General features: G+C 41.7%; 1 protein-coding gene across 1 annotated transcript in view; it reads right to left on the reverse strand.

Moving 5' to 3' along the window:
• itga5 (integrin, alpha 5 (fibronectin receptor, alpha polypeptide)) overlaps window positions 1-27,002 on the reverse strand; it is a 100,437-nt gene that overhangs the window by 54,287 nt on the left and 19,148 nt on the right. The window contains exons 2-12 of the mRNA XM_034173104.1: window positions 20,114-20,244; window positions 6,821-6,921; window positions 6,274-6,397; window positions 2,929-2,990; window positions 2,788-2,833; window positions 2,575-2,700; window positions 2,349-2,393; window positions 2,140-2,183; window positions 1,866-1,922; window positions 937-989; window positions 585-793 (exon numbers count right to left, since the gene is read on the reverse strand). Of these exons, the coding sequence (XP_034028995.1) occupies window positions 585-793; window positions 937-989; window positions 1,866-1,922; window positions 2,140-2,183; window positions 2,349-2,393; window positions 2,575-2,700; window positions 2,788-2,833; window positions 2,929-2,990; window positions 6,274-6,397; window positions 6,821-6,921; window positions 20,114-20,244 (998 nt within the window). The remainder of the gene's footprint in view (window positions 1-584; window positions 794-936; window positions 990-1,865; window positions 1,923-2,139; window positions 2,184-2,348; window positions 2,394-2,574; window positions 2,701-2,787; window positions 2,834-2,928; window positions 2,991-6,273; window positions 6,398-6,820; window positions 6,922-20,113; window positions 20,245-27,002) is intronic.

The raw sequence follows: 27,002 nt of genomic DNA on the forward strand, positions 1-27,002 counted from the left end.
TGATGCAGGTTTTTAAGATGACTGGAGCTGCCATTTCAGAAGGTACCATCTCAAAAGCAAACTGTATTTTCCGGAGTATCGTTTTTCCGCACCTGTTTAAAAAATGCCGTCGCATTGTGTTATCAGCCCTTTTAATTTGAGTTATTGTGCAATTGTGTAATGTACATTTATTAATGGCATTTATTCTTTTATTATTGGAGTTTGATTAGTCCTTGTTGTTGAAAAACACATGATTTTTTTGGGGAACATAAGTCACATAGAGTATAAGCCTCCCAAATTAGTAAACAAACAAACAAACAAAAACCCTGTGACGTATACTCTAAAATATGGTAATCAGAAAAAGATCTGTCCATCAGAAATCAACTTTAAAATTACAAAGCAAATACAGCCATCACTCAGTAACTTTTATATTCACAAGTTTAGCACAGAAGTTCCAGTAGACATCTAAGATATCAAAAATTTTGTCCGTTACAGAAAGAAATCAGGAAAATGATGTTAGGACTCCTTAGTGAGACAGCATGGTTACCAGGACGTACACGACTACTCAACTTTTTTAGATGGCACCTTCAGCAGTACCCACTCACCGTTAAAACCATCCTGGTTCAGATCTCCCAGAGGCGCAATGGTGCTACCAAATCTTCCAAACTCCTGAGTGCCTGTCAAGTGAGGTAGGTGGGGGTCCAGCTTCAGTGGACCTCGCTGGAGGTAAACATAGACCCGTCCCTTCTCTTCCAGACGGCTGTGAGACCCCTGCACCATAAACAGGGGCGCTCCCACCAGCAAGTCATCCATCCTGCATGAAAGCATCACACAAAACGTTTTTAAGCTCACAGATATCAGTTCCTGATGTTCTATGAGTTTTTGACATCATCCAGTCTCAACGAGAAACGAGTCAAAGAAAGAATAGTGTGAGACAAAAACCAGCCCATGACTCACCCGTCACTGTTGATGTCAGTCGTCGCCACTGCATATCCAAAATACGATCCCATCTGTGAACAAGAGTGTTGCTCATTTTCACTTTGGACATCATTGCTCACACATTCTTCTTTGTTAACTCCAGAGACAAGCACCTCAACAATTCTGACATCACCAGAATAAAGGCTCGAAGGGACCATGAAGCTTTGAAGAGTGCAACAGTTTTAGTGCACCCACACACGCATCTTCAACAGCTTAGTCCAATTAAGGGTCGCGGGGGAGCTGGAGCCTATCCCAGCAGTCATAGAGTGCGAGGCACAGTACACCCAGGACAGGACGCCAGTCTGTCACAGGGCCGCAAACAGACAAACAAACACAGTCACACCCACTCGCACACCTACGGACAATTTAAATATTCCAATCCACCTAACCCGCATGTCTTTGGATGTGGGAGGAAACCAGAGGGTCCAGAGGAAACCCACGCAAACATGGGGAGAGAACATGCAAACTCCACACAGAAAGGCCACAGGCAGGAATTGAACCCATGACCTTCTCGCTGTGAGGCAACAGTGCTAACCACTAAACCACTGTGCTGCCCAGTTTTTCTTTTTTGTTTGTTTTTTGTTTAAAGTTAGTTTTTGTTTAATTTTCTGAATTTTCTGATCATTTGACATTTTAGGAAGTCAACCAAGTCACTCCCATCTGATTTTATTTATTCACACAAGTCAATCGTGGTGTTATGCAGTTCAGGAGTTTTTTCCCAGAAGCGTTTGCACAAAATGCCAAAGAACTTTCCTTTCAATAATTGAGCTTTACAACAAACCACAAAGAGACCAAAATCCTGTAAAGAAGACGCTGTAAAGGAAATTATTTTTACTCACACTGACTAAACAAATTAAGAGCTCGTGCAGTGGAGTGGGGCACAAAGGCGATTCACGTCGCTAACTCACCTGCTCACCGGTGAAGTTAACCACAGACTTCAGATCAGTGCCGTTCAGAATGGAAACCTGCAAAAAAGAAGTGAATGTTTCATGAGAAGACCCAACACAAGCACAGTCTGAAGTCAAGAATTCATTAAAGAAACAGTCCCCCCTGTGACAGCACGGCTCAGACTGTTTTACATCTTCTTATTTTCCACTATCAGTTCCGAGTCTGAAGCCGCTCCGCCTCAAAGCACAAAAATGACATTCAACATGAAAGTGATGAGTGATGAGGCTTTCTTACCAAACCATAAAGCATCAGTCCTCTTGGAACACCAGCCACAAAATCTGAGTGGTGCACAAAAAAATGAAGATTTAGGAGGGAAACTATAGATCAAACTCACCAGGAGGCTCAGAGAATTCCAGGATTGACAACAGTTTTGGTGTAATATTCTACAGATATACTCGTAAAATGTTACAGCTGAATCCACTTTACGACGGCTTCAGACTCACCTTCCTCCTGATCGCCACTGAACTCTCCTACAGCGATGGAGTAGCCTGTAGAACATGAGACTGTAGACATCAGTATCCGTTTGCACGGCAAACAATATGCTTTTAGTCTCACACACACACACACACACACACACACACACACACACACACACACACACACACACACACACACACACACACACACACACACACACACACACCAAAAACTTTATTTTTACGTCATTACCTTGATAAATATCATCATACTTGGACTGGACCTGTTTAGTCTGGATCTCTCCTCTCACAGACTGCGTGAAAAAACCTGGGTAGTACATTTTGATAATGTCCTCCTTTGCTGCAGTGATCACCTGACCTAAAGAGATTTCAAACAGAAGCAAAAATAAACTTTGTGCTTTGGTTATTACGACTATCACCTGGTTGATCGGTGTATCCTTCGCACCTTGCCAGTAGTAACTCCCAGGCCCTCCCAAGACCACTTTGCCATCCTGAAAGATTCAACCTGTGAATTACTACAGTTGAAAAGAAAATATTTGTACATAAACCTCTTGTGGTTCAGGAAAAGGGGTCACAGGTTTGTTACCGTGGTGAAGTCAGCACTGAATCCTCCCTGACAATACCCTTGTCCTGAATGACCACTGATCTCTGAAACACACAGAAATGAAGCAGTGCATGAATAAAGTGTTTCCCTAAAAATAAAACAGCACCACCATTTTCAAAGGACTTCACAATACAAGCTAATACTATACCATAACTTCAAAGAAATTTGAAGAGTTCAGATACAAAACCCAGTATCTCCAAAACCATAAATTTTTAGTTGAGGCCAACATGTACTTGGCTGTCAAGGTGACCATCACTGTGCAAAATATGAAAGAATTTGAATAAATTGTTTTCATTTTATTGATGAAAGTCTGTGCATTTCCGAATATGATTTCCTTTAAATCTCCATTTTCAACTGCATTTTCTCCATTAAAAAAAAAAAACTTACTGGGTTTTGCGTATGAACTCTTCATTTATTAATGTCAATTTCTTTGTCAATGCACAAAACCCATTAAGACACAAGTCTACAAGAAGTCATATTCTGTATCTCATGCCAGGTGTGGGAGAAACTGGGCAAATTTATGTTGTTTTGTTGGTACTTCCATGGCTTCAAACTCTCGTAAATGTTCAAAGGTGCTTAATGAAGTAAAAACAAAATCAACATCAATAGCAGTAGGTAGTATAAAGGATACAGGTAACCATCAGAACTTTATATTCACTTCAAAATGTGTTAGTATTGTCATATGATTTGGAACAGGAAAGCTATGCTATGCTAACAATAGCTGGATTCTTCTTCTGGAGTTCTTCTTTGCTGCGCTTGTGGTGCTGCTCGCAGTGGTGAACAAAAGGCGAGCAGTAGAGGTGGGCGGATCGATCCTAATATCGATAAGATCGATACCAATGCTGGTATTGATATCGAACGATCCTCGTGTAAAAAGATCAATACTCAAGCTTTTTTCTCTTCCCAGTATCGTCCACCTCTAGCGAGCAGAGGCAGTGCCAAAAGGCTGCACCACAGTAGCAAAAAAAAAAAAAGTCCCTGGTTTTTCATCAAATATATACAGTATGTGAAGGTAAGCAATGGCACTTTGGCTCAATTGAATTGCATCTAATCATTAAAAAATATAAAATGTTTCATTCCTGAATCATAGCGTAGCTCACATATCTACAACCCCTGGCAAAAATGATGGAATCACCGGCCTCGGAGGATGTTCATTCAGTTGTTTAATTTTGTAGAAAAAAAGCAGATCACAGACATGACACAAAACTAAAGTCATTTCAAATGGCAACTTTCTGGCTTTAAGAACACTATAAGAAATCAAGAAAAAAAGATTGTGGCAGTCAGTAACGGTTACTTTTTTAGACCAAGCAGAGGAAAAAAATATGGAATCGCTCAATTCTGAGGAAAAATTATGGAATCACCCTGTAAATTTTCATCCCCAAAACTAACACCTGCATCATATCAGATCTGCTCGTTAGTCTGCATCTAAAAAGGAGTGAACACACCTTGGAGAGCTGTTGCACCAAATGGACTGACATGAATCATGGCTCCAACACGAGAGATGTCAATTGAAACAAAGGAGAGGATTATCAAACTCTTAAAAGAGGGTAAATCATCACGCAATGTTGCAAAAGATGTTGGTTGTTCACAGTCAGCTGTGTCTAAACTCTGGACCAAATACAAACAACATGGGAAGGTTGTTAAAGGCAAACATACTGGTAGACCAAGGAAGACATCAAAGCGTCAAGACAGAAAACTTAAAGCAATATGTCTCAAAAATCGAAAAATGTACAACAAAACAAATGAGGAACGAATGGGAGGAAACTGGAGTCAACGTCTGTGACCGGACTGTAAGAAACCGCCTAAAGGAAATGGGATTTACATACAGAAAAGCTAAACGAAAGGCATCATTAACACCTAAACAGAAAAAAACAAGGTTACAATGGGCTAAGGAAAAGCAATTGTGGACTGTGGATGACTGGATGAAAGTCATATTCAGTGATGAATCTCGAATCTGCATTGGGCAAGATGATGATGCTGGAACTTTTGTTTGGTGCCTTTCCAATGAGATTTATAAGATGACTGCCTGAAGAGAACATGTAAATTTCCACAGTCATGATGATATGGGGCTGCATGTCAGGTAAAGGCACTGGGGAGATGGCTGTCATTACATCATCAATAAATGCACAAGTTTACGTTGATATTTTGGACACTTTTCTGATGTTTGAGGATGATGAAATAATTTTTCAAGAAGATAATGCATCTTGCCATAGAGCAAAAACTGCAAAAACATTCCTTGCAAAAAGACACGTAGGGTCAATGTCATGGCATAGGGTCAATGTCAATGAGCAGATCTGATTTGATGCAGGTGTTAATTTGGGGGACGAAAATTTACAGGGTGATTCCATAATTTTTTCCTCAGAATTGAGTGATTCCATATTTTTTTCCTCTGCTTGGTCTAAAAAAGTAACTGTTACTGACTGCCACAATCTTTTTTTCTTGATTTCTTATAGTGTTTCTTAAAGCCAGAAAGTTGCCATTTGAAATGACTTTAGTTTTGTGTCATGTCTGTGATCTGCTTTTTTTCTACAAAATTAAACAACTGAATGAACATCCTCTGAGGCCGGTGATTCCATAATTTTTGCCAGGGGTTGTATCTATAGATACACAGCAATGCACTCATATATGTATGTTTTATGTTTCTAGACTGCAGCCTTTCATGCAGCTCTGCTCCCACATTTACTAGATCAAATTCAGTGTCTGATGCAATGTTTTGTCCACCAACTTGTGAGTGTTTGAGTAATCCAATCCTACAAATAAACACTGGCATAAAAAAAAAGAAAACCCAAGGTTGTTGCTGGCTCTGCTCAGTGCAGACAGCAGTATGACCAATCAGCACTTTCATTGGACACCTGCATGATTCCTTAAAGGAAAGAAGAAAAGAAGTCCCAGAGGGCCATTGGGCCAATGCTCATCCCTAGATACAATACTGTGACACACGAGAGTCGACACCTCCCCCTGTACAGGGCACCAGTCAGTCACTGGTTTCTTCCCCAATCACTGGTACCCATTTACAGCTGGGTGGACTGGGATAATGCATTTGAAGCACAGACCTGGATTCAAACATGCTCTATACATTTAGCCAAACCCCTATGCGCAGAATCAAAATGATCTAAAAGTATTGCATGCAATGTTGTATTCTGTATCCTATGACATACTACAACTCGTCCAAAATACTGGTGCAAAAAAATTTAACCAACGCTAGAAACTTCGACCATATTGCACCAAGATTACTGCCAAATTTTGAATGCCCTCCTTAATCAGGTGGTACAAGAGTGCCCTTCTATTTGTGATAAGTAACAACTGTGACATTTATAGAATGGCTACCTGTGCGACAGGGTGCGTACTCCACAAATTTGGTGAAGTTATGCACTGAGAGGTAGCAGGTTCCTGTAGCATCCGCGTGGGGGATGTCCTTCTCAGTCCGCCATGAGTACAGAGGAGCACAGGCCTGGGATAGAGGGAGTGGAAGAAGGGGTGAGGGGAGTAGATGTGCAACAACACGCTGCTTAAGTTAAGAGAACACCCAGGCTGGGGTCAGCGACACATCTGCGGCAGGGTAACTACACAGCTCAGCTCAGGTCATGACCCAAAGTATCAGTCTAAACAACAGGCGGCTCTACTTTGACGTCACAGAGAGACATAATATATTTCTTTACAGTGTGTCAAGCTTGGAAGAAAAAAATAGACGTGAATGGTAGCAACCCGCAGAAATCTGATTCTTACAAAGAACATTCCTCCCAGTGTCAGAGTGAGATATCGCAGTAGGAGAATGTTTCTCACAGGCATACCCCTAATCATAACAGAGGAGGGCAAAATTCTAGTCTGTCTCTGCCCTACCCCCTGAAATTAGTCCCTGAGTGAGTCAACTTACCAGGATTGTGTCACGGTGGGAACGAACAGTGGCGCCAAACCATTGATGGGACTTAAAATCACCTTGATGCTCTGTGTTGTTAACCTGAACGACACGATCTCCTGGTGAAAAAAAGCAGAGGGGTAAACACTGAGTGATAAGAGTATGAGAGAACAACCATTCCTTCAGCTGATCCCAATTCATCCTCCCACTCCCAGACACTTGGAAGCATCTGGAGAATTGGCAGAAAGCCAGCTTTAGGACTCCAGCTACAGGATTTTCCACACAAAGGTAATCACAGTGATAAAGTAAAGGCTGTGTCACACTGCGACGGATAAAGCAAATGGATTAGTTCCGTATTAAAATATTTTGTCCGGTGGCAATATTCGGTTACTCCATTGGTCTCCTGTTTAGTTGGGGCTCTTATGGTTAGATAACGTCACATTTCCTCTGGCAACACAGAGAGCTGCATTCAGCAGAATGATTTTCCTGGTTTCAAGACATATATGCTGTCTGGGGGGAGCTGCATTTGAGTGGGATTCACTGAGATCTGATTGCAAATATGAATAGCTCAGGAATCATACTTCCTCATCACATTTGCGCCGTAACAGCCGTGCCAGCGTTCAGTGCAACTGCAGCAGTGACAACATCAAACAGCTCTATGGCATCACCTTGCTAAGCCAGTCCACCGAACGCACTCTGATGTCCAGGTAGGAAAGGCACCTGAGGACATCTGAGCTGTTTTATTTATCTTCAGTGACCTTGGCTAAATGAACAGCCGTGCTACACGGTGCTATGCTGTGATCTGTCCTCTCTCTGCTAATGCAGAATCCAAACCCTGCACTGGAGCTTTGGCCAATCAGAAGCCCAGTCTGAAGCATGGGACAGCGATAGGCAGGGGTGCCGCCAGGGATTTTGGGCCTCATGAAAAGAAATCTTACTAGGCCAACCCCCATATTATTTTGTCAGTATTATAATTGTATTAGCAGCGTCTCTGGGCCCCTGTCAGTCATGGGTCCCTAGAATCCTTTTCCTTATTCTCCCCTTTTTGGTACTCCTGACGGTAGGATATAAACACCCGAGTGTGTCTCATCTCATCTTCAACCACTTATCTGGGATCAGGTTGTGGGGCAACAGCTCCACTAGGGGACCCCAAACTTCCCTTTCCCAGGCCACATTAACCACCTCTGACTGGGGGATCCTGAGGCGTTCCCAGGCCACTGTGAAGATATAATCTCTCCACCAAGCCCTGGGTCTTCCCCATGAACTCATTTTGTGAATGGAAAAAGGACTTTCATAGGACAAAAACGAACACAAACAGATATCAAAAATTCGTATCAGCTTTTGATACTTTCCTTTATCAGTCATGGTGTGACACGGGTTTAAGAAGAACAATATTTGCTACATAGTTACACATCAGTGGTACAGTTTTGTATCCAACCAGATCCAGCCAGCCTCTCTGACCTTTCACTGACCTCTGTTTGGCCACCTGGCTGCAAACCCTGATCTCCCACCACAACTCTCTGAGAGCAGCAGGTGACAGATGGTCTGAGGAATCAGGTTCAAAGTTTATAAGATGACAGATGCTTCATATGGTCTACAACAAAGACGAAATGTCTAATTGATTAGGTAAGGACCTGATGTCAAATCCTTACAGCTTATACACTGAAGGCTGGTGATTCAGTGCGTGATGCATCATTATAGATACATTTAAGAGAAGCATGAATGCATCTTGAAGATCAGGCTAAGCAGTTTTGAGGAAACAATCCACCCCATGCAATCTCATAGACTGCACCAGTAAAACAAACCAACGGTATTCCTGAACATCTCTTCATGACTGAGGACTGATGGGTGCTAAGAAAAAAAAAAAAAAAAAAAAATCACGACATACTATGTAGATATGTAGGAACTGGGCTGTGTATGAGGTTGTTCTAGTTGTTCTTTCTTCTGTGCTTCCCGGCCAACGAGGCCGCGTGGAGCTCCGGGTGAAGGACTGCTCGGTGTCTTTATGGAAACACACAAGAGGCTGAGGTCCAATAAAAACATACAAGCTCTGGCCCAGTTTCCTCATAGCAACCTCACAGTCATCTTTCTTTAGGCACACACACTTCTCTTTCCCCTTCTGTTTTCATTTTCAATATTATCACTATCTTCCTATTCATAGTTCTTTGCACTAACGCACCCAAATCTGCACAGCCCCTCGGTTACACAGCAGTCCTCCCACCCACAACGGTAACCAGCGAGCTTTTAAGTTTTTAATAACCTGACAGCATTTCTGCTGAAACTCCATCAACATGCTTTCCTGGTGACATTATTCATCATGGGCTGATAGCAGGCACCCCCCCCCCCCCCCCACCACCACCACTGGGATCAGATTTTGCCAGAAAGGAAGTGCTGTGACTCTCAGATCAAATGGCCCCTTGCAAGCTTGTTACTTTAACTAATCTTCCTTAGCTACATGATGCATTTTTTTTTAAGTATACGTCTTAATATGTTCAGAGTGTTCGGTCTTTGAATAAATCAGTTGCAGGCAACCTGGGAGACATGGAAGCTGAATAGGTTTAAGTATAATCCATCAGACATCGGTCCCAAGATCACCTTCAGAACAGGTCAAATAAGATGGGTTTCTTAAACTTTGTCAGACCAAGGATCATGAAGTCATTTTAAAACCATTTGAGAAACAATTTTAAGTTAGAATGTGATATTAATTTCAAATGTGATATTTTACTGATATACGCAAGGACCAGTAGGGGCCACTCTTTGAGAAAGGCTGCTCTATTGGTACACCATTTTGGCATGAAACTCCCTTCCTTTATGCAGTACCGAACCATATAAAATGAGGATAGAAGCAGAAAGCATTTTTCATCATCAATGTGATCCATTTATCATTGTTTCTTATCTTATAATGAAGAAATAGTGTTAATAAAAGGCACAAGTGGACCTAGAATCAAAGAGATTCACCCAGCTGAGTGATGACCCCTCACAACAGACTCAGGCACACAACACCAGTACAGCTGGTGACCTGTTGGGGTCAAACCTTATAAAATTTTGTTAGGTAGATCTTGTTTCTTTCTATGTGGTGTTTTTTTCCATTGGTTTTCTCTCAGTACATTGGCTTCATTCAGCACAAATACAAGCAAATAAGTAAATAATATATGTACATTCATATTTTGCTAGGTGGTTTACCCTGGCCCATGTATGATGGGATTAGTTCCAGCCCCAGCACCCCCTTAACAAGTCAACTCAAGACTGGGAGCATGGTCTGGTGCCACATATCGCCACCTACACTACACCATGGAACCGACTTGATTACTGAGTGGCAACCAGCCACACACACAACCAATCTGTCCCCTCCTCTTGAAAGTAGCCATCTATCTGTCACAGCCAGGTGAAGTGTTGGTGGGTCCTTGGTCTCCTCTACCCATTTGGGTCCTCAGCACTGAGGTACCTGGATCACAGTGAAACATTCCATATGTCAAAAATAAAATGGCTGACTCTCCCTGACAATACAAGTAATACTTCTCATCTTAGTCTCCCTAGGCAACCACTTCTTTGACAGAAACTCATTCCAGCAGTACCTATGGATCATTTAAATGCTGTGTTCACACCGGATGGCACACGAGCGACGGCGGCAAGAGGTTGCCATATAATCCCTATGGAAGGAGACGTTGTGGTGCCACAAAAGTCCAAGCCATGCAATGCGACGCGATGGACGCGAATAAAGTGACGCAAAAGTTTATACTTGATGTAGACATGTTCTGTCTCTGGCAATCAGCCTGTGAGCAGGACTTATGTCCCTTTTGTCCTTTATTTAACACAATTATGACAGAGTTTGAGGGGAGAGAAAGCGAGGGACTGCAGCAGCAGCCACTTTTTTTTCTTGTTCACATGTGCGCACACGAATGAATCATCTGTGAAGATAATTTTATTAACTACACAGATGTATAATAAAACAAATGGTGATTGGTTTATAACACAATTAAGACAGAGTTTGAGGGGAGAGTGAGTAACTGTAGCAGCAGCCAGTTTTTTTTTTTTTTTTTTGTACATGTGCACCCGCGCGAACGGGACAGGAGGTCCCCGGAAGTACCGCTGAAAGCGGCCATCATCCAGATGCAGCTCCTGCAGCAAATGATGAATTTGTGGCGTCGCGTGACATCCGGTGTGAATGCGGCTCAAGCAGAGTGACACCCCGGGCGATGGTGGCGCGTCCATCGCCAGGCGAGGGATGCAAATTTGTGGTGTTGCATGGCATCCGGTGTGAACGCGCCAAACGAGAACTATTAGTCATGTGGATGGCATCACCAAACAACAACCTCATGAATCTGTAAGTTCTTCCAAGGTCCCTCTCAATCTCAAAGGCTGAGGACCCAGAGAAATGAATGTTTTCACTGTGATAAGTGAATACCTCCATAAACTTAACACTTTTGCCTCATACAAAAACACTTCTGATAGGCAAGTCCAGGAAGTCATTGACAGCCCAGACCTGGGTCTTGATCCAGACCCACAAGTGCATATCCAGAGACACCAATTCATCATGCAGCTTCTCAAGCGCTACAATTATGGTATCCATTGATTCTGCAAATTGCACAGCATCATCTGCAAAGTTAAGGCCCTTAAACCTTTCATCACCACAAAAAGGTACCCAAGCTCCCGATTTCCACAATCCTGCCCAGCACTCTGTCCATGCATGGACTGAACAGTGCAGGGGTGAGAACACATCCCCTACAAGTGCCGACAAGGGGAAAAAAAAAAATCAGAGTTTCTGTTTCCATAACCCCTAACAGGATAAATGGAAGAGAGTGGATGGACATATAAACAAGATTGCAGAATAATGGTTTAAAAGAATTTGAGAATGTGGCAGTACATCCGAAGTTGAACACTTCAAGAAGCTGGAAAATTCTCACATGACCGAATTGGTTCTGTGTCACTGTACTGTACCAGAGTTATGGTTTGTTGTTGTCTACCAGAAAACTGAAGAGCAGCCAGCCGTCAGAAAACACAAATCTTAAAATAAATAAATAAATAAGAGGAAACCCAAAGGGGCCACAAAAACATGCTATCAGAAGTCCTCCTGGGAAGCTGGTTAGGACCATGCGCTGATCTGACATGGTGCATGGCGACATGTCTTGGGAAGTGCAGAGCAGTGGGGGGGGGTTCTTGTACACTATTGCCTTTGAACTGTGCGTGACAGGATGGTCCATACTGTGGTTAGATCCTCTGTGTACTTGTGTGCATTTTAGTGAGGCATAAGAAAAATGGCCAAATTCAATCATTGCATCAACTACCCCTGTGGGAGCAGCAACAGCAGGAAAACAGAGGGGGACACAGCGTAGAAGACACGGGTTCTGGTTTCTCTGTCTCTCCTCCTCCCCCCTCCCTTCCTGTATGTGCTCTCATTCCCCTCAACTCCATAGACAGGCTCTTATCTCAATGGAAGCGGAAGTGGATGGGAGAGTGCCTCTGGCAACTATGACCCAATAAGCTGGGCTAATTAAGAGGGCTTGTGCCCTGTGGGTCAGAGCTCAAGCACACGGACAGAGAGGGAGACCTCCCTCCGGTACTACTTTGTCAGAGAACGGACAGCCTTTTCATGCAAGATAAACCATCATATACAGTTAAGCAGAAAAAACTCTAAGCAGCAAGCATCATCCTTGAAGGCAAAGAAACCTGTGTCGCTGTTACAGTGAATGAATTGCAGCAGTAAATGTCATCCACGTAACAGCTGTTTGGCACTCATATTTGCATTGCAGATGTCCGTAGATGGAACGTTCCCCAATGTACAGACGTTCTGCTCTGATCCAGATGGCGGAACCGGCTCTGGCGCTCTAATCAGCCCCTTCAAAGCATTTCCAAAATATGAAGGACCATCTCCGAGCAACCCAGGGGACTAACCTTCGCTCTGAAGCCACGCTGCTTCCACATGACATCAGTCTGCTGTGGCTAACGGCCAGCACCCGAGGGTACATGACACGTTTTATATTGCAAGAAAAGCAGCATAAAAATAGTGGAGAAAACTGTGCCTAGCGGTGGAGTCCAATAAAAGAACATCGTTAAAGCAGGCTTGTGAAACACAGTGGATTATTTCTCCCTATTGTGCATTTTAGAAGTAAATCCAAGTTGGGCCAGAGTTCTATATTTTGATTTCTCAGGGAAGAGGCCATAGGTGCCATTAGAAGCTGTCACATGTATGATTTTGAGGGTTTCTCATTCCTGGACATAATTCTCCAAGGCTCAAATCTGAGTGTCTGTTATGTTAGTAAATTTAGTAAATTCAGTTAAAAACTCAAAAACAAAGTTAGAAAGTCTTTTTTTCCAGACACCATGTAAAATTACCTGAAAATGTAATTCATGGATTTTCTAAATCATAAGTTATAATCTTGAAGCCTGTTGCTCACAATGGAGGCACTCGGCTCATGCTAACATTAGCCCATTAGCATCATGGTATATCATGCTAGAAAGTTTTCATGCTATTTTTATCCCATTTGCATTGCATTATATAGTGCTAGTGACTTTTCATTCTGATGTTAACCTCTTAGTATTGACACGCCAGAGAAATTTCATGATAATGTTAGCCTGTTAGCATTGTGTGATGTAAGGCTTGTGGCTTTAAACGCTAACATTACCCCCTTAGCATAGTGTTATGTGATGCTAGCACATTTTAAGATCCATGAATGATTAAATCTATTTAAATCTAAGAAGATTATAAATCCTGTTGCTCACAGTGGAGCTACTCAATTCATGCTAAGGTTCTGTATGATGTCAAGGCATTGATTTGAGGCTCAGCACGTAATGCCAAGCTAGCTATGGTATTATGCACTATAGCTAGTGCATATGCCATATATCATTATGAAATTTTTACAAAGCATTCATATCCTGATAGGCAAGAACTGATTGAATTTTCAAGTTCCAAGGTCAAAGTCAGGAAAAATCTTGGAAAATTGGAAAAATCCCTATACTTTCACAGTCCTTTCAAAAATTCATGACTGTCAAAATACATCAAATTTCTTTTATATTTGAGAGCATAATGTTGGATTCGATGTTCACAAGCAAAGATGTTCACCCCATCTTTGCTTGTGAATGGCTGAGACTTTTGGGGATGCTCCTTTATACCCAATCATGACACTGACCTGTTTCCAATTAGGTGTTCTTGGAACATTTATCAACTTTCCCAGTCTTTTGTTGCCCCGTCCCAACTTTTTTGAAAGGTGTTGCAGGCATCCATTTCAAAATGAGCAAATATTTGCACAAAAACAATAAAGTTTATCAGTTTGAACATTAAATATCTTGTCTTTGTGGTGTATTCAGTTGAATATAGGTTGAAGAGGATTTGCAAATCATTGTATTCTGTTTTTACATTTTACACACTGTCCCAACTTCATTGGAATTGGGGTTGTATTTAGAACTACAAATAAACTTGATTGTTGGCTTGTTTATTTATTTTTCCATTAAAATTGGCCATCACAAAATAAAATAACTTCTCAAGGCCAGGGCTTCTCAAAGTCTGGAGACTAATTCGTCACAACGCACCAAACGAGGTAAGTAGGCTGAGCGAGTCAGAGTGAGGTTTGATATTCAATGCGGGAACAGCTGTGGAGGCATCGCGCGTGCGTGTTTGAATGCAGAGGATTGTAGACATCCCTCCGCTCAATGCTTTGTGCAGTAGGGCTCTATGGCTATGCAGCAGCAGCGGACTGAGTGGAGGTGCTACCACTTGGTGAGAACAGAGACTAGTGCTTCCACTTTTGATTCACCAAACACCAGAAAAGTCTCCAGTGACGCTGTGAAAAGTAGCTAGATTTGTCGCTAGTCACTTTTGTAGAGGGTTTGGAAAGTCGTCAGATTTAGCAAGAAAGTCACCAAGTTGGCGACACTGTGTCGCTGATTGAACGTCAACCCTCTAAAAACTGGTTCGTCCTGCCTTAACTGCACATGCATCATTTGGCCACAGCAGCACGTCTGAGACTGAGTCTGTACACCCAAAGCGATCAAATAGATTAATGGGATTACTAACCATCAGATGACCTCTTAAATCATTCTAAAGTCAGTTTGAAGCAGAAACAAGGCGATAATCGGTGAGTCCATTACTGCCGTTTTGAAACGACGGAGGCACAGTGAATGCAGCAGCGATCAGCTTGTCTGGCTGCGGTGCTCTGATCGCTTACTCCATCTCTTATGATGAAATAATGCTGAATTTTTGTGGAAATGATTGTTGTACAAAAGCTTCAGATATCTGTGGCTGAGAGAGATGATGACTGGAGGCAGTTTGAAGCAATAACAAGGTTTTAATCCTTGAACCGCGGCTAATGACAACGTGCAGATGCAAAAGGCGGACCGATTTTTAGGGGGGACCCTTCGGTCAGCGACACTGGATCATGGGTTTTGTGGACATTTGAATTTAATATTGAAAAGTCCATTTGGTGTACATTTTGCATTACAGCTCAATCAAAAGTGCCTCAGTCACTCTCCTTTTTCTGCTATGGATTTACCTACACCACCAAAATTGGATGGAGGCTTCAATTTTATGTCTGTTTGTGTTCCAGTTATCAGATGGAAACCAAATGCCAAAAAGCAATGACAAATTGTGCATAGAAGAGATAACCGATGTTCTGTGAAAATTATCCTAAAAAGAATTCAGAAAACAAAAGATTTACAAAAAGAAGGCTGACAACACCATAAAAAAAATCTTTGATTCAAGTGCATGAACTAAATACATCCTCCTGACATTTGGTCCCATCTAATTTAGTTTATGAAAAGCCACTTCTAACAGGAATTTGACCTTGAAATTTTTTTCTAAGGTAAAAAATTTGTGGAATTGGAAACTAGCATTGGTGGAGGTTTGCGCTCTGTGAGCCCAGTGCTCTAGTATACTGCATTAATTAAATGTAATAAATTTGCCAAATTGGGGAATTTCAGATTTTAGTGGGTTTATCCACTGGCATTGCTCTAGTTGAAACATAAATCCATTCACTGGGCAATCTGATTGGCTTCTTTGTGTTCTTCTAACCACTTGATGTAATTGTGATTCAAGTGAAGCCTTTTTGTGAGTGTTGGCAGTGTTTGTTCCACCTGCCGTACAAACATGACACTGCTGTGTGTGATTTATTTGTTTACTGGCTGCTTATCTCCCCGTAGCTCCTGGGGCAGGGCCGCGCAAACAAGACCAAGAGGAAGGAAGGAAAATCCTTCAAAAACCTCTTCAACACATCATTAACCTTTTTATGTGAAAGGAAGGGCACTAACAGGGGGGAAAGAAGCATCAGGAACCAACACTGCCAACAGCAGTTCAGCCGATTGGAACAATGATGCCTGATCCAGATCTGCCGCTGACAACAGGAGCAGAGAGGAAATACTTTATGGGCTTGAAATGTGTGCAGAAAGCTGGACAGCTCAGCTATTTGACAAGAACTTAAACAGCGTCTCCTGTTTGTTGACCTTGCCAACAAACAGCTATTAAGAAACAAAAGCAACTAGGGATTTCAGACCCTCATCCCCCATTAGTTCACAGATTCCAAATGTCACGTTATGTTGATTAAGATGCCAATAAAAATGAAAAAACAAAAAAACAAAAACAAAAACCCAAAACAAAAAACTCACATTTCTGCCCAGCTGGTCACCATTCTATCATTCCATGCAGTTTAACAGTTAGAAAGCATATGTGTCCTTTTTTTTTATTTCAAACACAGTGGTGTATACGGTGGCCTTGAGAGACCACAACACTTCCAAATTAAGAAAACACAAGCAAACGTATAAAACACTACAACTACAACAAAAAAACCCCATCAATATCAATTCAAAAATAGGTAGTTGCATCAAAACAAATTCTTGCAAATTGAGAAAATACTTGCAAACACAAAGAACATAAATACAACCTGCAGCACACACACAATAAATCTACTTTGATAACAGGTCTGCTGCAAATTCACACAATACACCCAAAAACAGATGTGTTGCAAACCTCCACAATGCAACAAAAATACTAAAACATATGTAGCTTTTGTCCAGAGGATCCACTGCAAATGAAAGGCATCAGAGGGCTGATTCAACCTCTGCACGTTCTGCACACTAGGATATGTTTTTTTTTTTAACAAACATAACTTCCTTGTGATTTCATCATCACACAACTTATACCAATCAAGCAGAAATATTTTGCTGATCAATAGAAACCTCTGATCATCTCTCTAGCCCCGTTCATGGTAATGATATTGCAAAAAAAAAAAAAAAAAAAAAAAAAGATTTTGCACCCTGTTTTTGTTGACCTTCACCTTGTCCTTTGTCAGATCCTCTGCAAAAGGTAATTATCTTGAGATATCTGCAGGAAGTAATATTTCCACCACGTTTGGTGAAAATCTGTGTCGCTGTATTTTAGTTATCTTCTTCACAGACACACACGGGACTGATGATAATATCCTGCTTCACAGTGCACAAGGAAAAAAAAAAATCAAAAAACATCAAAATATTGCTAGAGCAGGAAAAATAGCTTTCCCAACCATGTAGAGATAAAGATATTATTATGAATTTCCACTGTGTTGTGGAGCTTTGCAACACAGTGTTTTTTCATGTGTTGTGTGAATTTGCAAGACACATAATCAAATTAAAGTGTCACATGTACTACAGGTTGTATTTGTTTGCATTCTCTGTCTTTTCAAGTGGATTTTCAATTCGCATGACATTTTTTGATGCAATGACCTTTTGTTGAATTGATACAGGTGTATTTGTTTTTTGCAGACTTTCAAATCCACACTTAAGACACACTTATTTTCCATTTTATATGGCTATCATACTGGCATAGTGTGGTACTACGCTTTCTAACTTTTTTAATTCATTTTATTAGTAAACGGAGCATGCCACAGCCTAAACTTTATCTAAATTCTGGGTCATTTAGTGAAGCTTAGGGCGAGTGCCGGTGTTCTGTCCAGCTGAGGTGCGTCATCGAGATGAGGTTCCTCGCGTAACTGCATATGTGTGCACCGAAAAAATTACTTGACAAACTTCGCTATTTTGATGGGCAAGTAAATGTATAAATTGTTCATCCAAACGTAGTAATGTATAAAATCTACTCACTATAAAACGATAAGTATTTTTAACCTGGAGTTAGCTTATTTCAACAGGCAAAATATACATAAAGATACATTTATGCTCCTAACGTACGAGGTCTATTAGAAAAGTATCCGACCTTATTATTTTTTTCAAAAACCATATGGATTTGAATCATGTGTGATTACATCAGACATGCTTGAACCCTCGTGGGCATGCGAGAGTTTTTTCACGCCTGTCGGTCATTCGCCTGTGGGCAGTCTTTGAGTGAGGAGTCGCCCACCCTCTCGTCGTTTTTTCATTGTTTAGGAATGGCTCAGAGACTGCTGCTTTGTTTGATCAAATTTTTTTCAAAACTGTAAGGCACAACTGAGTGGACACCATTCGATAAATTCAGCTGGTTTTCGGTAAAAATTTTAACGGCTGATGAGAGATTTTGGTCTGGTAGTGTCGCTTTAAGGACGGCCCACGGCGCCTGACGGCGATCTGCGCTTCGAGGCGGCAGCGTCTCGCCGTTTCAAGTTGAAAACTTCCACATTTCAGGCTCTGTTGACCCAGTAAGTCGTCAGAGAACAGAGAACTTTCAGAAGAAGTCAGCATGAGGAGTTTATTCCGACATTCCATTGTTAACGGACATTTTGTAATGAAAGAATGTGCGGGCAGAGTCGCATGTCGGGCCGGACCCGACCGCGGGGGGTCGCGACAGGAAAAACACCTCTGTTGGAAACCTTAACGGGCAAGTTGGAACATGCCCAAGCTGTTAAACAATTTCTCAGTTACTCACTTGTTGAAAGCCATCAAAAGCCATCTGAATTTTACAAATGGTTTTCAACACGGAGGTGTTTTTCCTGTCGCGGTGCACACAGATTCGCTGTGTCGTCACGGAAACGACTCGGCGAATTTGCGCGCATGTCTTTCATTACAAAATGTCCTTAAACAGTGGAATGTCCGCATAAAGTCCTCATGCCGGCCTCTTCTGAATCTTCTCTGTTCTCTCACGACATCCTGGGTGAACTAAGCCTTAAATTAGGATGTTTTCAGGTCGAAACAGGCCAACGACGGCGCCTGGAAGCGCTGCGCGACGTCCCGCTCCGTGGGAAGTCCTTACAGCGACAGAAACACCCCATAATCTCTCATCAGCCGTTAAACTTTTCCCCGAAAACCAGCTTAATTTCTCGAATAGTGTCCACTTGGATATTCCTCACAGGTCCAGAAAAAATTTTGATAAAGCAAAGCGCGCCTTCTGGAGCAGCGTGTGAAACAAAGGAATTCAGCCGAGAGGGCGGAACCACATCTCACTCAAGGCCTGCCCACAGGGAAATGACGTCACAGAGAGGCGTGAAAAAACTCACGCATGCGCACGAGGGTTCAAGCATGATTGGTGTAATCGCACGTCATTCAAATCCATATAGTTTTTTAAAAAAATAAAAAGGTAGGATACTTTTCTGATAGACCTCGTAAAATACAGAAAATGTTTTACTTACTAGGCAATAAATACACTGAATATAATTAATAAAAAAAACTTTGACAGAAAAAAACAAAATGCACATGCGCAGTTGCACGTTGAGCGAGTTACATCATCTCCACATGTGCAGTTGCGCGAGGCACCTCATCTTGACGGGTGACGTCTTCAAGTCCGGGGTAGAGCGATATGCACATATGCACGCATGCGCAGTAGCGCGACACACCTCATCTCGACGGGACACCGGTGATCACTTTAGTATTTCTGTTTTTCTTGTTGCTGACAAATTATACTGTATTTGTTGTCTTTCTGCCACCTGATTCTGTTTTTTTTCTTTCTTTCTGTTTAAGGTGCAGCTGCATCCAGAGATGGGAGTGGAGTCTTCTTCTGCAGGTCTCCCATCCTGTGCACCAGAATGGACTCCCAAAATTTCCTGTATATTTATACTGACACCCCTTTGAGTCTGGTCTGCTTGAGGTTTCTTCCTCAATATCATCAGAGGGAGGTTTTCCTCCTGTTGCCTGTGTTCCTTACCCCTACCTCCAGGGTTTGGTAATGTTAGACCTTATTTGTGTGAAGCAACTGGAGGCAACTTTGTTTGTGTGATTTGGCCCTCTATAAATTAAATAAATTGAACTGAATTGTATTTGTGTTTTCAGCCTTTGGTAGTTTTTTTTTTATGTGGAAGTGTTGTGGCTTCAATCAGCCACTGTAGGCAGGCCTTAAAAATCAATCAAGTGAACCAAACTTAACATCTAAAATGTTTGAGATTACCAACAGAATACTGTTCGTTTGCATGTCAACCCAAAGCTTACCTGCAGTATCAAATTCAATGACGTGACAGCCTGATTGGCCGAGACTCCACGGACAGTAGAAGACAGAACCTCCCTCTGTAACGTTCAGCTGGCTGGTGTTGGCTTTGGGAGCTCCGATCACCACGCTCGCACTGTGAAGGAAAAAGAAGTGGCTGTCAATCAAATTCCCCCCTACCTTGGGATTTTAACAAATCTAAATTCCGTTGCCTGAGGTTGCCAATTTCAGCTCGTAACCTTGGCGCAATTAAAAACTGCACGCCAGACATCCCGCTCTGCAGGGTGAAACATCATGCACGCAATTTACCAGTTAGCCAGCTTTGTTCTGACTCAAAAAACAAAACATTTTAACAGCTTCCAGCTCTGTTGTGCATAATTCAGTGCAACCATGAGTTATTGCTGATATGACGTGTGTGTGTTTGTGATATTCACACATGCCGCAGTTGGACACGGTCACATATGCATCCCTGTGGTGCAGATTCACGAGGAAAACAAGAGTGCAGACGGCCTAAGTGGAGTCACGTTCTTGTTTCCACAGCTGTGACACATCCTGAACATGCACTGTGCAAGCACAGGCAGGGCGGCCAACAATCGCCACGGCTACAGGCAACAAAGACACAGACTTCAGAGATGAAGAGTGATGGTGGGTTAATGGAGAAACCCAGGATTTGGACATGGTACAGTTGGGGGTGGGGATGGGAGGGGGGATCCAGTAGATAATGAATCTTAAGTAGATGGTTTAGCCATTACCTCATTGTGGACCCACTAACTACAATCAGAAGCAGTTGGTGCAATTGATGTGGCTATAAAGGAGGGATAAGACCATGAGAGCAGACGGCTCCACACAGGAAGAGCACACCCTTTCCTGGTGCAGATCTTCCAGTAGTGCATGAAGGGTTTACATGTTTGCTAAACTTAGCATCCTGCCCCCTGGGGGGGGGGGTCACCATTCAGTGAGGTCCAGCGGAGGATCGGAGAGTCAGAATGAGTGAAAAACCAATGAATCCGGAACACATTCCAGCTCCTTGTAATCAACAATAATCAACAATAACTAATCCCAATGTTTCCTCATAGGACAAAACACGGAAAGTAATGAGAGGAAAACAGACCAGATCAAACAGAAGAGAAAAGAAGTGAGTCAGGAATGTGTTGGTGATCATTATAACGCCTCTTCAAATCCTCTTAAAATCTATTGTTGTGAAAACACCAAACTGCAGGAGAACAAAGGAAAGGTCACAAAGCCACAGTGTTACCATGGTCACAGTACCATCACACTTACAAATACAGAGCTATAAACCCGGATTTGTTCTAAAAAAAAAAAAAAAAGAGTGAGAGAAAAACAAACAAACAAAAGCAGTTTGACTTTGGAAGTGAGAAATGATGTTACTGCCTTTGGAATATTCTTCTAAACCACAGGCAAACTTCTTCAGTTTACATTCTCAAGACACTTGAGGGCTCTATAATATTACTTGAACCACGTTATGTACTTATTAGCGCGTTGCCCGTGGGGATCCGTGGGCTCTAGATTGAGTAGTGTTTATAAAATAGGTAGCTGGCATTTTTCAAGGGTGGTAATAAATTATGTAAAGTTGTTATAATAATTTTAATTGAAAGTGCGGGAAATTAAAATGAGAATGTTTGTGAATAACTGTATTTATTATTTGGCATATTTAGTTGCTGTAATGTTTTACAGCTGGTAAAGTTGAGATATTTCCTTTGTTCAGAGCTTGTCTGCTTAGCAGGGACTGAATAATGGTGAGATCAATGTTCACTGTTCATGGTTTTACCAAATATCCCTAATTTCTCCAAAAAATATTAGTCCAATCAACTTTCCATTTTCATGGTGTTCATCCTTGCCCCAGAATACATAAGCACACCAAACAGCAATAACATCAGCTCTCCTCAGTTTCTCCATGATCACAGTTACATGCACACACGTACAGAGGCCACTTCACTTTTAATATATAGATGATTTACCGCCCCCTGCTGGAATCATGTGGGAGTCCAGAATTTAATTACCGACATCCATTGTTCACCGTTGTTAACTCATATCACTCATTTCTCCAAAAATATTAGTCCTACCAACTTTCTGTTTTTGCGACGTTCATCCTTGACCCAAAATACAGAAGCATACCAAACAGCAAATTCCAGCTCTCCCTGGTTTCTCCATGATCGAAGTTACACACACACACACACACACACACACACACACACACACACACACACACACACACACACACACACACACACACACACACACACACACACACACACACACACACACACACACACACACACACACACCCAGAGGCCACTTCGATTTTAATATATAGATTTGCAAGTCATCCATAGAAATACTGAACTGGAGTAAATCACATTCTGTTCATCAGTTTGGAACTAGAAAGTCTTCAAATCTTTTCAAATTGAAAATGAAAGGCATCAGATGGTTGATACATCCCCCACTCAATGCCTTGATATAAATGTATTAGTAAATATACATATGTCTGTAATGTTTTGGACTATGTATGACCTTATCATATGACCTCATTATGGAGTCATTCATACCAATCAATCAAAAATATTTTGCTGACCAATATATGTTTTAGACGGTCCATCTAGGTTTCTTCGTAGTTGAGATATACAAAAAGGTGGTGGTGACGGGGTTCAGACCACATTTTCCTTGGCCTTTGACCAAACTACTCCGAAAATGTAATCACCTCTGGATATTTATTCAAGTAATATTCCAACCAAATCTGATCCATCTGGGCTTCTTGGTTGTTGAGATATATAGACACACACACAAACAAAAAACACCCCAGACCATGAGTTCTTTGACCAAATGCCAAACTCTAATTCTAGACATCTATCCAAGTCATATTCCAACCAAGTTTGAAGGGAGTCTGTCCAGCTGTTTTTGAGTTATCATGTTCCTGGACACACAAACACACCAGTGAAAACAATACCCTACTGTCACTGCTTCACCGACAGGCGGGTTTAAAAAGTATATAAATATAATCGAGGAACAGCTACAGCTCACAATGACTTAATTCATTACCCGGTGACTTAAGGCAATGACTTAATGTCTTTGGAACGTGGTCTCTTTGGATGATACTTGGGTACCGCTGGAATGACTTTGTGTCAAACCAACAGTTGCTTAGAAGACTGTGATGATGCACACAACTTGCGTTGGTGCAATGTGGTGCATTTCTCTGGGTATGATCCAGCACTCAGATGCTTCAGTGTTGAGGATGGAGGAGGTCAGGAGGATGCCCATGTTTCACCTGGCTGTGGCAGACGGTTTCTTTCGAGAGGTGGTCATTGTCTGGTTGTCTGTCTGGGTGGTTGCCCTCCTGGACTTAAGGTGGTTCTGTTGTGTGGCTGATCAGGCAACACACTTCACCCGCACAAGCTCTCAAACCTGACCTGACCTACAGATCACTTCAGAGTTCATTCCCAAATCAGTCCAACCATGGCAGAACTTCCTTTGTGGTTCAAGGACTTCAATTTTACACGTTCAACATATTTCAACCAAAATATAGCTGAGCCTGAAAGGTTTGGTCTCCTTGGGAAATAGAAAAGAAGTGAAGTTTGTTCATTGGTTGTTGAAGTGACACAGTCGTATACGACAGCTAAGACCAAGTTTTACTAAATTATAAATAACTTTTTAATGATTTGAGATAGAAATGTACTTTTTTCTTGCTGAAATGTTAACTCTGCGGACTTTCGAGCCAGCTATCGGCCATCTTTGTACTCCTCATAGAAGCTATGTGATGACGTACGCAATGTGAGTGTCCAATCGGAATTGGTTCACCATCGCATGGTTTTCCAAAATCCAATCATAGGGCAGTTTTACCTCACTTGAAAAGCCAAAGATTGTTTTCAGGAGTGATATGTTACTAGTTGGCCTGTTTGAATAGCCCCCTGGGTGCTCCAATGAGTACATACTATTGGGCTCCAAATGCGACCTGCGCCATTACACACAGCGATCAGTGAAAGCAGACGGAGCAGACGGAGAGCCTCTGATGACAATCTCACATGCTCAAACAAAGAGTGTGTAACTATCAGGATTGCTCCACTAGTTTGCATGTGAATGTTACTGGATAACTCTGTTGCTTTTACCATGAAGACAAAAAAAATGCATAGACCATGTTGTATATATTGTTCAAAATGTGCATTTGTGTTTATTGTTTGAACCTTTTTGCTGTACAGTCTTTCACACAAGATCTCAGATTACCTTTATAAAGTGTCAAAACAGTTGTTTATTATAGTTTGCTGTGTGTTTTAAATAAATGTGTGTGGAAAATTATTTTCTGCTTTACTTTTTCTTTCCTTATTTTTGATTGTAAACCTTTATTACACTTATAAAACAAAACAAAAGCATATATATTCTGAAAGTACAGGTTGTCCTGAAAAAAGAGACATAAAACTTGATTGTGGGATGCAGGGAGAGCTGTTAACAGCAATAATAAAACATTTATGCCAGACGAGTGAACTGTCCAAAAAATGCCCTCGGACCCCAGAGGCTTAATTTTTGGACACCTTGTGAGATCCATGAAATATTTGACAGAATAGCTAGAAAGAGCTAATAATGTGCAGAAATAGCACCAGAATTAGCAAATGCAGGGTTCACCATAACACCCAACTCAATTAACCAAACATTACCAACATCCAAAGATTACTACACATTAGTTAACTCTTAATTAAGTGTTAGTTAATGCTTATTATTAGTTAATAAGCCACAACGATGAATGAATTCTAGGAAACAGTTATGCTTAAAGCTACAGTGTGCTGAATTTAGCACTATCTAGTGGTGAGGCTGCAGATTGCAGTATGCCATCAGCAGTCACAATTTTGTTTCCCTTCACATTTACTCTTCTTTGCCGATTGGGATTCATGACTTCTCAATATGTGTGTTCGACCATTTCTAAAAAAAAAAAAAAAAAAAAGGGATTTTAAAACTTGTTGGTCTGCATGCCCCCAAATCCTGTGGCTTTCAGTGCCAAAGGCAAATAATATCAGTGAATGCAAATGTATTCAATAAAGAACGCTATGGGAGGGAAAATCTGTGCACTGAGTGTTGAATCAGCTCTTAAAGGATTTCAGCACATCTCTGGTGGGGGCAGCTTTTCAAAAGGAAAAAAAAAATGCAGGAAATAACAAAACAAACAGATCACGCTGCAATCAGCAAGCTGGAGGTCCAAGCACAACCTTACACCCATATGCACAGATGTGCAGACACACAATTACCGATCGATAGCAATCTCAAAGCACTGTAAATAGAGAATAATTAGCATTTAATAGTCGTCATCTTGCGAGCATCAGCAAAATCCAATCTGATGTTTCTCCACCCGTGCAGCTTATCTGCTCTGTGGTCCAAAGCCATTTGTGTCTTTAGCATTTAATGAAGCACTAACTGCAGCTGGATGAGCGACGCAGTAGACATTCCTTTGTAAAAGTAGGAGGAGTCTGTAATGCCAGCTCTTGGGATGACTGTGGAAGTTATTTAGTCCCTTCAGCTACTCCCTTGTTTGCACTCATGGTCACCGCAACAAATCTGAGGCGGATCTGCATGTTGAACTGGCACAAGTTTTTTCACTGGAGCCCTTTTTGACACAACTCCATCTTACAGAGAGAAATGTGGCAGCGGTGGGGTTTGAACAAGGAACCTTCCACACTGACACCAAGTGCACTAATCACTTGGCCATCACCCCACCTTGGGATGACAGTGGATGTATGGTTGGCTATTCCATTCACAGTGGTGAGTTGAGACGAAGGACTGATCAGAGTGGGACCGCACGTTGCACCGCGCAGGACTGATCAAGATCACATTAAAGTTTCTTTTCCACTTACTGAAATGTTTGGTCCTTGGTTCTCTCAGTTCCTCAACTGGTATTATATGTAGGCATCTTGTTCCGAGAACACAGGAAGTGGAAGAGCACTACGATAGAGCACCATAACCATTCTGAGCAGCATAAAGCCCATTCTATTCCTATTAGATTTTTTCCTGGAATCTGATTATTTAATCGTGTGACATAATATCTGGGGAACAGAACAAAATATTAGACTGATGGCCAAAGATGTATTACTCCGCACCTTGACGGGTGTTCTGACGAGATGTCATTACTGTTGAATGTCATTCCTGTACTCTGCGCGCAATTGCGCATGCGCAGTATTGTCGGAACGCAGAATTTTCAAGACTCACAATTCGTCAGAACATTGCCTGCGCGCTCTGCTAGCTGTTAGCACTGTTCGCTCAGAGTGAAAGAAAGTCACGTGCCGCTGCTGAAATTGGTGAATTTAAGCTACCGTACGAAAGTATTGATGTGGATTCTGATACAGAATTACCATTTCGCGTTTGATGGATTTTCACATTTGATGGATTACTCAGTGCCCTGACCGCTACCCTCGCCGACCAAATTACCTAGAGAAAAATAAACCGTGCAAACGATGGAATAGGATTAGAATGGGAATAACCTCTTTGTGTCTGATGATGTGTCGGACGTTCATGCTGTTATACACGGTCAAAAATATCCATTTTATCGGCTCCGCTAACGCATCTGCGATAAAACTCCTTTTAAAGCAATATTTTTGACCGTATATCCCAGCATGAACATCCGACACATCATCAGACACAACAGGGTTATTCTCTAATTATTGGTTATAGCATGTTGTGTGCATGTGTCAACCCACACACCCCAGACGCAGTTTCTGCGCTAGCCGATAGCACAAAAGTCGAGTTTGTTAATAAGGACGTTTGTAACAATATATTCAGACATTTATGGCACAGAGATGGACGCTGAAAGACATTTGAGGCTATTTGATGAAAGAAATATCACGAGGACGAATCCAAACAACGGCAATCAGCTTTAAGTGGTGAAAGATGATTTTATCT

Source organism: Thalassophryne amazonica, chromosome 6, assembly GCF_902500255.1.
Source record: "Thalassophryne amazonica chromosome 6, fThaAma1.1, whole genome shotgun sequence".
Lineage (NCBI taxonomy): Eukaryota > Metazoa > Chordata > Actinopteri > Batrachoidiformes > Batrachoididae > Thalassophryne > Thalassophryne amazonica.